The 14,966-nt window shown below is 34.8% G+C and overlaps 1 protein-coding gene across 1 annotated transcript in view; it reads right to left on the bottom strand.

The window, feature by feature from the left end:
* The window catches only part of PSD3 (pleckstrin and Sec7 domain containing 3), a 364,145-nt gene that overhangs the window by 184,914 nt on the left and 164,265 nt on the right, over positions 1-14,966 (bottom strand). Inside the window, exon 9 of the mRNA XM_015592799.2 lies at positions 4,998-5,087. Coding sequence (XP_015448285.1) covers positions 4,998-5,087 — 90 coding nt within the window. The remainder of the gene's footprint in view (positions 1-4,997; positions 5,088-14,966) is intronic.

The following is a 14,966-nucleotide window of genomic DNA, read 5'->3' on the forward strand; positions in this document are numbered from 1 at the left end:
TTGCTGCTTAAAAAGAAAGATTTAACTATGACTAGGATAAAAATATTAAGGAGAACATTATCTTAGTATCAAATGGTAGTTGGCAATAAGAAAATTGAGAGTAAATAATTAGGGTTTCATGTTTCATTGTCGAAATCTTCAATCTGGATGTCTTCTCAAAATGAAATTATTGTGCAGCTAATAATTGACCTTCCATCAATAAGTTCCTAGGCCAATTTTCACTAGCTCCTTTTCTATTTCACATTGTTTCTTTCCTTTTTTCCTGTAAATATATATTGAAATGGCTAATTCCCCTCTAAATATTTAAATAACTGATATCCACCACCCAAAGTCCCTGTGTCTCTCCTTATATGTAGTAAGAAATGGAGGATTATCAACCACCAGAGTTAGAAAGAAAGCAGGTTGAACTGAAGATAAAAATGTAGTTTTTCTGTTAAAACTAAGGATAGAAGTTCGTAGGAAACTCAAAAGAAACAAAACTTAGGGAACATGAAGGCAAAGGAGCAAGGTGCTATATTTTGAGATAAAGGACCGTTCAGAAAAATTTTTTTTTAAATTATTCTACAAAGAGCTTCAGAAACATGCATATGATGACATGCCAACACTCTCACTAGTTCCTTGGTATCTGCCCCTGATACAACTGGGTGGAAGAGATCCCCAGGCTAGCACAGTTAGGTCTACAAAAACTACTGAGGGAAGGTTGAAATACAAACAATCCCTGCCCTTGAGCCTTCTGACCTCAGACTCTACCTGAAGGAAACACTGGGGCAGAGGGGTGTGGAGGGAGCAGGTAAAAATCTAGCAAAGATTTTTTCTTCCCCAGGGATTTTTAGTCTCTTCAAATAATTCATATCTCCATTAATATCCCAGAATCATCTTGTGGTCTTTAAAGAATACAAGAACCAATTTGCTTCCTCAAAGGTTCTTCAAGAGTCCAAGACTAGTTTAAGGCCATACTCTCCTTGGTACTTCCGCTCGTGCCCAACACCAAATATAAGATATTAAATTGTGGCAAGAAGGATAGGCTCAGGAGAAAGACTGGTGTTAACAAGGTAAAAAGGCAAGGAAAATACAGGGGTAACCAAGGTTCATTTTCAGGTGCCTACACAATGTTAAGACAGACTTTATAAAACAAATGCCTCTAGTGGCAGATTTTGATGGCTATTCTTGGAACCAACAAGTCTTCGGAAAGCCACAAATGATGAGGATTAAAAATCTTACCACAAAAGGAGGAAATGCTCAAGGTCAAAGCTCAGACGGTTCTTAAAGAGCAAGAGGATGTGCGTACTTAGGCTAAAAAGGGATGAGGATAGAGGTCTTGTCCACTAACACTAATCCCACTTAGCCCTAGGAAGGTATAAAGCACATTGGGTCTAAATACCTTTAAGAAGGGATGGAGTCCCTTTCCAGGACACTTTGAGCTAGGTAAATAATAAAATAATATTTAAAATAAAAAGTTACAATTATTAAAACAACTAGATGGGCTGGAGACTCATAAAATCCCCAATTTCACAGATAAGGGTATCAACAAAGTTTAAATGAATTTGATTACAATCCCTCAGCTCATAAGAGAGGGCGGCTGGGGTGAGAACCCAGGGAGTAAGGTCCCCAAGTCCATAATCGCAATCATCTGTCTTTCAGAAAGTTCAGCCTCCAATCTAGAACCAGCCCACATTGTACATTCTCATTCCCCTCTATTCATGTCCTTCAGAATTTTAGTATTTATTAGAGAGTCTTAGGAATGTCTTATTAAATCTATCATATAATCAAAATCAGAACCTCTTTTTTCTCCTTTTCCACCTTGTCCCTGATGATGCTTGAAGGCAAACCGCATCTAAGTGTTGGGATGGGCAGGCCCTTGCAGAACCATGATAGCTTGGCATATTTTGTTGAATGAATTAGTGTCCTGATTTGGTTAATAGGAAGGGGTATTTATGAGAAAGAGAGAACATTAATTGTGGGTGGGAGATGAAATGGAATAATAACCTAAATAAAAACTAAAATAAGTCTTCTTCTGAAAGACTTATTTAGACCTACTGTACCTATACCTCAAAGGCCTATCTCAACTATCACATCCTCCCAGGCAGCCTTCAACTTTAAAGAATCTAGATAATATTCCATCGCTGGCTGTCCTTTGGTATCCAACTCATTCTACTTTATACTATAGATATCTAACTTCTACTTTAAGCAACTTGTGGGAAAAATATTCTTTTTTTGTGCAAAGCCCTCATACATCTGTTTAGGTCATTTGAGTGAAAAGGAAAACTGCAGTGGAATTATAAATTGTAAAAGAGGGCTCAATGTATCATCTTTCCCTTCAATGTAGTCTAAGGTAAATTTAAAGCAAAATATTAACTGAAGTCTCTAAATGAAAGGCTTGAATCAAGTTTTTCATTTTTCATACCTTTGAGTATGTTAAGATCAACTTTTTTTATAACCATTTCTGTTGAGAACAAGCAGAATTCAGTTTATACTTTTAATTTAATATGCAATAACTGTCTGTTTTAAGGAAGCGAGAACCCTCCATCCTTCTCAGTAGTTTGTGATCTCTGAGGACAGTGGCCCATTTGGTCCCAGCATGTTCTCCAAGTCTGAAACAGCAGGTGAACCTTCAATAAACATTACCAGTGACACAACCACAGTGAATAACAGACATTAAGTCAAATTCTGGTCCAAAGAAGTATAAAAGTAACAAGGTCAATATGCGTTTTACCTCATGAATTAAACATAAGGTTGTACATTCCTGTAATTGTTTAAGTTGGAGAGGGGATGGAAGAAGAGAGAAAGGGGTTACCCAGAACCTGTAAAATGGCACCAAACATTTTTGTGTTGATCTTTATGTATATACGTATCTGTCTGTATGGCATGTACATAATCATATTTCTCCCCAAATTCAAAATAATATTCTATCCAATGATTAATCTCGGCAGGAATTGAGAGACAGAGACAGACAGAGAGAGAGAGAGAGAGAGAGAGAGAGAGAGAGAGAGAGAGATTTTGCAGTAAAGTCCAGATTCCTATTGAAATGAAACACTCATCTTGGGTGGGTGAGTGGTTAGGGCTTGCTATGAAAGAAAATCAATATTTTACTTGACAATTTCCATGCTAAACACCACTGTCATTTTCAGTAGTATTTCACTGTCATCTTCCTACAGTAAATAAAGAATAGTATAACATATTTCCCCCCCTGAGGTTTGTGAACATGATCTCAATTATACGACTGTAACAAATCACCCAGCAAATTCTTGGCAGAGTAAATCAAAGAACATATGTTTACCCAAGGTGAACGGCAGCCACTGGACTCTACGGTGACTACATTTGGTTTCAGACAGCTCCATCAAACACGCTCTAAAGCTTCTCAATAATTTACCCCCAGTCAAGCATGTTACCACTCAAATCTAAAAGCTTCGCCATGAAAAATTTGCCTGTCAATTTTCATTTCTGACAGGACTTGATAAAAGCCCTCTTAGAAAGACTCCATTATTTTCCATGCTAACACTGCTGGACTAAAAACAGACTTGTTAACCTGTATCTATAGTATAGCTTCAATCAATGTACAGAACATATTTACCAGTTACAATCCAACACCTTTTATTTCCCTTTTCCGTTTGGAACTGTAGCTTTAGAAATGGTAGTATTTGCTATAAAGAAACAACTTAAAAAATACCTTAACAGACTTGTAGTTGCCAGTGGCAGGGGCTAGAGAGGGGGCAAAATGGGTAAATGGAGTCAAAGGTACAAACTTGCAGTTATGTCATGAGGACGTGATGTACAGCATGGTGAGTACAGCTAATAATGCTGTATTGCATATTTGAAAGTTGCTAAAATCTTAAAAGTTCTCACAAGAAAAAAATTCTGTAATTATATATGCAGATGGGTGTTAACTACATTTATTGTGGTGATCGTTTTGCTATACAAATATCAAATCATTGTTATATATCTGAAACTAATATGATATTGTATGTCATTTATACCTCAATAAAAAATACCTTCCTTATGCAGTAAGCTGAAGCTACTTTTCTTCTTGCTTTTTTCATAATGAATAAATTCAGTAACACTCTCATAATGCCACATTTTTGTAACTTCTTTTATTTTCCACAGTATATATTCAAATCTTGCATAACTCTATTCTATATATTTTATATAGTTTAAAAGTCACATAAAACATGATAAAGGACTTATCTCTCAAAAGGCACATATTATAGCTGATTCAAATGTGTCACCCTTCATAGCAAATTCATTCAAAGGAACCAATTTTAAAAGAAATCTATATATGTACAGTTTTTTAAAAGACGCTAAAAACAAGTAGAAATCTGTAAAAATCACATTCTCACATCTTATACAGAACTTCTAAATACACATCTCTTATCAATTACTATTTTGTATTTGATCAGATGCATATCTCATGTAGATGTAGAATGTTACAAATTCCAAAGCTAATTTTGTAGTCTCCTTGAAAACAATCGGTTGATGAAGAATAACATGCTGTTAACAATAAAAAAGCTGAGTGCAAATAATTCAGGCATTCTACAATACTCGGATTTAATTTAATCTGTTCCCAGAGACAACCTGAGTGGCTCTGTGACTAGAGACTGAATATAGTCAGAACTCCTTCCAAAAAAAAAAAAGAACTGCTTCCAACATAGTCTGCAAAATGCCTTTTTGTTTCCATAGTGATTATACCTTTGTGACCTTTCTCAAATTCTGACAGTCTGCTTACAAATAAATAAAAACCTGCCCACCAACTATCTGTGTCACCAATTATTACAAATCTACATATTACATTTAGCTCAGTATTATTGATTTTAATGTGGACTTTGAGAAATTATTAATTGAAGGGTACTATGCATCAAGGACAAAACCCAGTCAAAACATCATCAATAAGACCAAAAGCAAAAAATAAAATATTTAGTGATCCTTAGTCTGTCTATTTTGGATAGAAATATATACATAAGAAAATATAAACATATTTTAAAAAACAGTATTTCAATGCTTACTTTCAGTAGATCCTTGGAGAAATCACCACCCTCATTTACCCCTTGGAGGTTTGCAATAAACTCTTGGCAGGTCATCTTCTTTCCAATATTCTGGAATAGAGGCAAATAATACATCATAATGACATATATGGAATTAAGATTAATTCTTTAAAATGTAATTAAGCAAAACAAGGTTGATTTAGTTTTTCAAAACATGAATACACACACATACCCCAATATATGTGCAGATATACATACATTCATATAATACAAATTTATATGCATAAGAGAAACAGATGGCTCATTATGCTTTTAAAACTGTCATTAAAATAGCAAAATTATGCCAAAGCTTTATTTTAACCTAAGAAAAAAATCTATGCTTCATTTATGTAAATAATATATAATATACTTTTTAAAAAACATGGATAGAAATGACATTTCTGAGGTGAAACCAACAGCTAGTTATTTGCCTTTTTATTTATATTTCCTATACATAGTGTCAAGAACTGTGAAGATCCGAGATTTGAGCCTATTTTCACGCTAACAAGTTAGCCTGTCAGGATCCATGAATGCTAGCAGAAGTAAGACTCTTGGGTCAGAGGCACAGGAATGTATTACAACGATAGGAATAGCCAGAATATCAGCATTCTCTTGCTCCAGGTTCCCCGAATCCCAGTTCTCGGGAAGCAATTTGAGGAGGGCCAGCTGACACCTGCACATGCAGTAGGCTGCCATATAGGAAAGGATCCCTGAGCTTTGGGAACCCGAATTTTTACAACAGGCAGTAAGCATGTCTACTCCTTTGCTTGAAAGGGAGAAACCAGCTCTTACCTTCTAAGGCTATGAGCAAACCTATCCATTGCTCTGGAGCCTAAAGCTGGTCCCTAAGGAACCAATGTTGAAAAGACAGACCAGAACAAAGGCAATCAAAGCTTCTGTCCACAAAATGAACAGAAAAGCAAGAGCCCCACGGAGAACTGTTTCCAAAAATGTGTTTCCAAGCTGATTTCGGGATAATAAGTTTAACCAAAGAAAATCACATTAATAAACAAAATTATTAGAAAACCTAAACTACAAAAATAGAAGATATGAATAGGTTGACTAAGAAAACTAATAATATTGCTGACACAGAATCACCTCCTATGCCAGCTCCAATAACTAGTAAAAGCTGCCAGTTGTGGAAGAATCTGAGGTTCAATCTGGACACCAAGAGAAATCTGTCATGAGTGCAGGAGAGGGATGCAGAATACAAAACAAGTGGCACGTGCATGGGATCTCTAGCAAAATGTGGGTGAACCTGAAGTACACTTACACTAATATTCCTGTACACAATACACATACCAATTAAATGTATGCTCAGTAAGGCTATTTTACTTGTAAAAGACTAAGAGTAAGGTAGAACAGAAGTCTTCAAACTAGGGAAGCATATTCCTGAAGATAAGTCTTTAAAAGGAATGCAAAACCATGGATGGTGTTAAGGAAGTATATATACAGAATCTGAACTTCGAAAATACGCATCTGCCTGAGAACATATATACCTATGTCTTAAAAGTAATTGATTCCCACTTCCCTTTTCATAACTGCCCTTTACTTTACAATGAAACAATTTGTCTCATGTTATCTAATTAATTATAGTGAAAGTGTTTAGTAATTGTTTTTAAAACCTCGCCTCTTCCATCAGCAAAAGGGCATGAAAGATGAATGTTTTAACAATAAGAACTGGCTTTGCCAATTAACTTATTTGGTAGATACTTCCCATAATTTGAATAGTTAAATCTGCAGTCTTAAGTTCTGATGAAAATTCATTTAAAGCACGGCAAGAACTTTAATGAAAAATACTGTTTCAAAAGATCATATTGAAAAAGACTGTTTCACAACATTATACTGAAAAAGACAATATCTCAAATTTTCTAATCTTTATCATGTGTCTCAGGTCAAATGAGGTGCTTCAAGGTGGCTATTCTGGGTCCTCTGCATTTCCACATTAATTTCAGGGCTAGATTATCAATTTCTGGGAGGAAAAAATCAGCTGGGATTTTGACAGTGAGTGTGTTGAATCTGAAGATCTGAATCTGACTTTGGAGAGTATGGCACTTTAAGTGTTCCAATCCACGACCACTGGATATTCTTCCACTTGTTTCTTTCAACGATGTTTTTTAGTTTTCAATGTCAATATCTGAATCTTCTCTTATTAAATCTATTCTTAAGTACCTTAGTATTTCTGCCAGTATTGTAAATGAAACTAATTTCATTTTCATACTGTTCACTGCTAGTATAGAAATACAATGATGTATTTAACTAATTCTACAGCCTTGCTTAATTTGCTCTTTAGATTCTAGTAGGTTTTTCTTTTTTCTCTTTTATAAATTCCTTAAGATTTTTTATTTACAAAATCTGGTCTTCTGTAAAGAGAGATCATTTTACTTACTCCTTTCTAATCCTGATGCTTTTTATCTCTTTTCCTTCTCTAATTATCCTGGCTAAAATCTTCAATATATTAGATAGAAGTGGCTAGAGTGGATATAGTTGTTTTGTTCCTGATCTGGGGAACGGTTTTCCATCTCTGACCATCAAGTATGATGTTAGAGTTTTTCATAGATGCTCATTTTCAGATTAAGGAAATTCTCTTATATTCTTAGCTTATTACAGGTTTTCTTTTTAAATCATGTAGTGGTGTTGGATTTTGGCAAATGCTTTATCTGTGTTTACTAAGATGATCATGTGACTTTTCTCTTTTATTCCATTAATACCGTGTTTTAGATTTTCATCTGCTGAGCAAATCTTGCATTCCCTGAAATAAATATCAAATGGTTATGATGTATAATCCTTTTTATATGTTGAGTTTTTAAAAAGAATTTTGCGTCTATATTCACAAGGGATAACTCCTAAGGGATGTTAGTTTTCTTGTGATAGCTTTATCTGGTTTTGGTATCAAGGTATTATTGTCTTCATAGAATGTTGTGGGAAGTGTTCCCTTCCCTTTTTTACCTAAAGGTTCTGAGAAGGATTACTATTAAAACTTCTTTAAATGTGTGATGCAATTAACAAGTGAAGCCATCTGGTCTTGGGATTTTCTTTGTGGGAAGTAATTTTTTTTTTCTTTATTAATTCAATCCCTTGTTATAGGTCTATGCGAACTTTATATTTCTTCTTGAGTCAGTTTCAGTAGTTATCTTTCTAGAAATTTCTTCATTTCACACAGGTGATCTAATTTGTTAACACAATTGTTGATCATATTCGCTTATAATGTTTTTGTTTTTGTAAAGTAATAGTAATATCCCCGCTTTCATTACTGATTTTAGTAATCTGAATCTTTTTTTCATGGTCAGGCTAGTTAGATATTTGTCAATGTTGTTGATCTTTTCAAAGAAAAAACTTCTGGTTTTATTAAAATGTTTCTCTTATTTTTTAGTCTCTTATTTATTTCTGCCCTAAATTAAATCCTTCCTTCTGCTTTCTTTGGGTTTGGTTTGTTCTGTTTTTGTTTCTTATACAGAAATGTTAGGTTATTGCTTTGAGATCATTTTTTACGATAGGCATTTACAGTAACAAATTTGCCTCTTAGCACTGCTTTAGCTGTACCTCATAAGTTTTATGTTGTTTTCATTTTCATTCATCTCAAAGAATTTAATTTCTCTTGTGAATTTTATCTCTGATCTCATAGGTTATTCAGTAATGTGTTTACTTTCCACAAACTTCATTCTGCTTATGAGTTCTAATTTCCTTTCATTGTGGTTGGTGAACATATTTTGTATATTTTCAATTTATTGAGATTTGTTTTATGTCCTATCCTGGAGGATGTCCCATTTGTACTCGAAAAGAATACACATTCTGCTGTTGTTGGATGAGTAGAGTGTGCTATAGATGTCTCTGTTAGATCTAGTTGATTTATAGTATTGCTCAAATCTTCTACTTGTTGACATTCTGTGTAGTTGTTCTAAATACAGTTGAGTGGGATATTGAAGTTCAAACTATTATTGCTGAATTGTTTATTTCTCCTTTTAACTCATAAAAGCTCTAAACTGCCAACCCCAGTGGGTACTAGGCTTCTGGTTTTCATAGCTACTGTGATTGTGAGGCTATTGGTTTTCAAGATGATTGTGGAACTAGGGAGAGGGGAATGGAAATAGGGCAACTGAAAATGCCACAAAGCTTACTGTTCTTACGGAAATTCAGCTGATTTTCCCCCTTCAATAAACAGTCTTTAGACTGTTGTAAGCCTTTGATTAATTTCCAGAGTTCTGGAAATGTTGATTTTTGACTTTTTTTGCTAGTGTTCACATTGCTTTTTGGAGGAGTCAATATTATTGTCATTTACTTCAGATGTACTTACTCTGTCATTAATATATGTGCTGCTGAAGTGAGCACATTACTCTGTCACTAAGAAATGTTTCTCCCTCGCTATGATCTTTAAACTATAATGAAAGACTATTCTTTTGATATCAATAGTTAATGTCCACATCAAAAATGACCTTTTTATGTCTTAAACTTACAATAAAAAAATTTAGATGACAACTTTGAACCATAAGTGAGGATACTAATTTTTTCAAAATGCTTTTGGAAGTTTCATGAGCAATACATTTAAACGTCACTGAGTCAAAAATGTTTTAAGACACTATGAATGTTTACTGTAAGGTGTAAATAAAACATTCATCATTTAATTAATAAAAATTGTTATCTTTTTTTAACATTTAACAACAATGGAAAAGTCGAAGTTATTTTGGTTTATAAAATCATACTTCATTCTAAATCCAGATTTATTTTACTTGCTTATTTGGCATTGCCTTTTGTATACTTTCACAGTCACCATACCAATACCTACAGCAGTATAAAGATACCAATTTGACACAGTTGGATTTTGAAACACAAATTAAAAAAATAGCATCTGGGTTAGGGGAATGGATATGTATATTCAGACCAACAAAAAACAATTCAAAGACTTCAGGTCCTCCACAGTAAGGAAACATTAGTGCAATCACTTAATTCACTGTGCCTCAACCTGTCTAACCAATGCAGGGAATAAAGATAACGAAGATATATGACTTTCTATGGATCAAAGATGCCCAACAACTTCTTGAATACTTTGTAAGTTGAGGCTGTTTATATCTGCCATTTACTGTCGTCCTCTGACTCTCTGGTTAATTCTTCTAGGTAAGGTTTAGGAACAAAAGAGCAAAGGGCCAGTTTAGCCCATTTTGTATCTTACTGACATATGTTTAAACGCTGAGTTTTTATACCATTTTTATCAGAGTGTAAAAGTAAAATGAAGTGAAGTCTTTGTCATCAAGAAACACTCCTTATGATACCTGGATTTTTTTTTTTGGTCCCGATTATACCAAATTGTGTCAATTATTTTAAAATGCCAATTATTCAAATACTGTCTACCAAACAACGCTAACTAATCATTGACTCTGTATCTCAACAATTCATAGGTATCACAGATAAGCTCGCACATTGTCATAGTTTTATTCATTTTCTTCCTAAATATATTTATAACTTTAGAAAAAAGTAGGCTTGATCTGAAACAAATGCTGGCCAGCTGCCTGCCAAGGTAGTGCATTCATAGTGCTTTCTTATATTCTGAATTCCTTCCCATTAAATAAAAGCATGGAGATTTGAAAAGGCTTCCTGATGCATAGAAAGGCACAGAAATCATCCCTTAAAATCAATACAACATTTATAATCAAATCTGAGACCCTTAATGAAAATGAATCTCTGGATCATTAATAAAATCAGGAGGCATTTAAAATCAAACCTAAAATGGTAATACATAAAATGAAAAATCCACAAAAAGAAAGAATTCTATTTGAAATCCCAAAATACTATGCAGGCCGAAGTCTTGAATATTTAGCCAAGTAAGATACTACTTTTTATGAGAAAATATTAATCAAAAAATATAAAAAACCTAGACTGGGGTTCACATCGCCAGACAAATTTAAACTATTCTCCAAAATAATTACATTGTCATTATCAAATATATTTTTAATAAATACAAAAGAGCTGTTTTCTCCATTGGTTTTCTTGCCTTTCAGAGAGAAATTAAATGCCTTTCAGAGAGAAATTCTTTGGTGAATTTATCATTTCTGAAAAACTTAAGATATTTTTAACATGTTCCCATTTAGAATGTTAAGTAAAAGGATCATCCTCAACTATACCCTACCATATTTGGGGAAAGAGAAGAAGGTTTCATGGACTAAGGGCCAGAATCTGGAAGAGACAAATTCTATACGTTTTTTGTAAATGACCAGATAGGAAATATTTTAGGCTTTACAAGCCATAAGGTCCCTGTTACAACTACTCAACATTGCATTTTAGTCTGAAGATGTTAACACATGGGTATGGCTACTTAGCAATAGAACTTGACTTGCTTGATTTTGCTTGTGGGTCATACTTTACCAACCCCTCATCTAAAAGAAAAGTGGAAGGAAGTGGCACTGACATTGAGGACAACATCATGAGCAAACATGCAAATACATTAGGCATCTTAATGTACCCTGTGCCTAATTTCAGGTTTTTCCTTTACTGAAGTTATGGCATTCCCCACCTGCACCCCCAACACCACTCCAGCAGATAATCAGCTCCCAACTTTGGTGGTAACAATGAGAACAAAGGGGGAAAGTCAAGATGGAGAGTTTCATTTTTAACAGTCACCTAGAAACCATACAAGTCACAGTCCAAAACTCAGCAAGTGTAACCAAGTCTTTGCTGTAAGCATGCCCTCCCTGACAACTAGCTCCAGTCAAGACCTAATCTAAACTCAGTGCTAAGGGAGAGCTGCTAACAGGGCCAGCTGTCAAGTATTCACCGGAAAGGAGACCACAACATATACTCTGACCTAGAGATTGAAGAGTTAGGCAAAACTATCCTAAAATTTCTCATTTTTAATAGTACAAAATCTAGAAGCTTTATGGAAAAGCTACTTTCAGAGAAACTAAAAGCTCTCATGATCCATTGGTAAAATATGGCTCCATAAATCTTGGGATATTAAAAACACAGCAGGCATACCCTCCCACATGACAATTCCACCTCCTCCAACATGTTACAATAAATGGCGAGAAAGCATACTACTGATTTGGTAATTAAGTTCTGTAGCTCTACTGAAAGCTCCTGTTTTGATTTGTAGGTTTTTCTATCAAACAAGTTTAATTATGTTATGCTGCCCTCAGGTGTCCATTTTTTTTATATGCATGATTAGCCGTTGAAGCAGGATCCTTTGTAAATTTCCAACCCAGGAAGCTATAGCTATAATATTCAAAACGTTCTTTCATAACTCACAGAGCTAACATAAATGTTAAAAGTACAACCTTTAGGTTGTACTGAAATATTACCGGGATTTCTCCTACCACCTGTGTGTATATTGCCATTGAAAAAGAAATCAGAAGTGGTATAAAGGAAAATATGGTGACCGAAATATGACGATACAGTGGTTCTCTAAGTGTAGTTCAGGAATCCTGTTTATGGTGTCCAAGTTGAACCTATTTTTATAATAATACTAAAAAACGTTTTCTCTCTCTCACACACACACGTTATAGTGAAATTTTCTAAAAATTACATAACTTGTGATATATTGCAAAAGACTAAATGCAGAAGCAGAAAATCAAGTTGTTCTCTATTAACCAAAATATGAAAAATATTTACAAAAAATTTTAAATGCTATTTTTACTAAATATTTTTTGTTTTTTAACATATAATTATTGTTCACAAAAAGTATGTTACTCATTTCATGGGTTTATTCATATTATTTTAAAATGATTTAATAAATATTTTAAAATCTTAAATATTTTAGTTTCTTATATGGTAAATATTACTAGATATAAAAATAGCTCTTATGGGTCCTCAAAAAAATTTGAGAGTATAAAGGGATCCTGTGACTTTTAAAGTTGGAAAGTACAGTAAGCAGATTCTATCACTACAAAAAAAGTATTTCCTCTAAAATTTGAGATGATAAAGGAAAAGACACTGACCCCATAATCAAATTATGAAGACTATACTCTCTTTTTAACTTGATTATCATAGGACAGGCATTAAATTAAGTAATGAGGTTAGAGGTCAGAGGTTGTAATCACCTTCCTTATCCTCACTTCTCCCTCCCTCCCCAAATATTTGCATGAAGAAGGAAAGAAAGCAAAAACTGACAACAGAGTTTCATAGGTTTCCCTTCATCACCTTCTACTAATGAGCTGTGCAAATGTAAAAAATTCACAATGGTCAGAAGGAAAGGGATGCAGTGACAGAATGACGTATCAATTAGATAATCTGAGGTCCCTAAATGAGTTCCATTAATTAAAAGAGAGGAGAGTGAAGGAAAAGAGGGGAGAGATAGAGAAGAAAGATTGGCAATAGTGTGCAAGGAGGAAGGAATGGAAGAAGGGAGAAAAGGAAAGGAGGCTTTCATTTGGAAGAGCCAAGAAAATCCACTAGTGCACAATTAATGCTGACATGCTTAAAGAAAGATTCCTATTAAAATCTAGGTAGTTGCCAATTTGATAGTGAATTCTATTCTAAAGGTCATTTTAAAATTGAAAATTTTGAAACCATGACATTTTTCTATAAAAACATTTCCACAGCTGATAGTTAGGTTCTCAGGCTATCCCGTAAATGCTCATTCTGGCGATAAAAATATTAACAGTAAAAATGAACCCCATGCCTCACTAGAAACCCTTAAACAACTCTGCGATCTAAGCCCGACGCTTATGTGAACTTTCAGTATCAATGAGAAGCTCCATGGAACGAGAGCATGGAGGAATTCGCTATGGCTGGGGAGTTCTCAATCAGGTGAAAAGACAGACTTGGAACCGAGGACATGTTAAAAAGAGGAAAGAGGCAGTGCTGGCTCAATGAAAATTAAGACTAAGGCTGGAATCTACAACAGGATAAAGCCCAGAGAGAAAAAGAAATGAATGCAGGAATGGTTTTACCGGCAGAGGACACTGAGTATGCAGAATAGCACAGACAGGAAAAGAAGGGAGAAGACCTCTACGTACGTGTGTGTGTGTGTGTGTGTGTGTGTGTGTGTGTGTGTGTGTGTGTGTGTGTGTCTGTGTGTCTGTGTGTGTGTGTGTGTGTGTGTGTGTGTGTGTGTGTGTTGGCAGAGGGGAGAGGTAGCAGGCAGAAGGCTCTGCCAGTTACCATAATGATAATCACAGATACAGATTTCCTGAATATGTTATCTATCAACCTCAAGGAAGTTTATGGTGCTTTTGAGGGAGAAACTATAAAGCAGTACAATATGAAAAGTAAAAGAATTAAAATTCTTTCATAAAAATTCTTATAATAGTCATTTACCACTTCTGATAATAAACCAAATATTTTACCCACTATTTGAAATTCCAGGCTCCTACTAGAGGGCCAATTTAAGAATAATCAATCACAAAAATCAATGCAGTTTACAGACTGAAAAATAATGAATTCCTATGACTTAACTCAAACTGTATAATACATATCTTTTTAACATTGTACCGTTATAAAACCTATACTTTATTCCTTGACTTTTTTCTTCACCCTACAAGTATGGTATATTAGCTTTGGTTTTAGCCCTTATCCAACCTATAACCCAATACAAAAAAAGCCAGTAAGGTCCTGCCTCACACATTAAACTCAGATCACTGAGGATGATATTCTGCACACTCTGAGCATCCCGAGGACAAGTATTTGTGGGATGCCCAGCCTGAGGCAGAGAGCTGCCACTCCAGAAGAACCACACTCCTGCTCCCTTATACCTACTGCACAGGGTGGGCTGGCTCCTGCCAATACTGGAAAGCAGAGACAGACCCTGGGTAAGAGAGCTACTAAAACTCCCAAGCCACAGTTCCATATGTAAAACTTCCTTCTACCTCAGGCAGAGTCCAACCCTGGTAAGAAGTTCCTGCCTGCTGTCTTGTCTCTGCCACCTGTCTTCAGCCTCAGCAATAATCCTGCCAGGATGGATGGATCCAAGTACAAGAGAGCTATTTGTAGTCAACAGAGCACATTTGAAGATTAGTCCAGAAA

This window comes from Pteropus alecto, unplaced genomic scaffold, assembly GCF_000325575.1.
Source record: "Pteropus alecto unplaced genomic scaffold, ASM32557v1 scaffold24, whole genome shotgun sequence".
Taxonomy (NCBI): domain Eukaryota; kingdom Metazoa; phylum Chordata; class Mammalia; order Chiroptera; family Pteropodidae; genus Pteropus; species Pteropus alecto.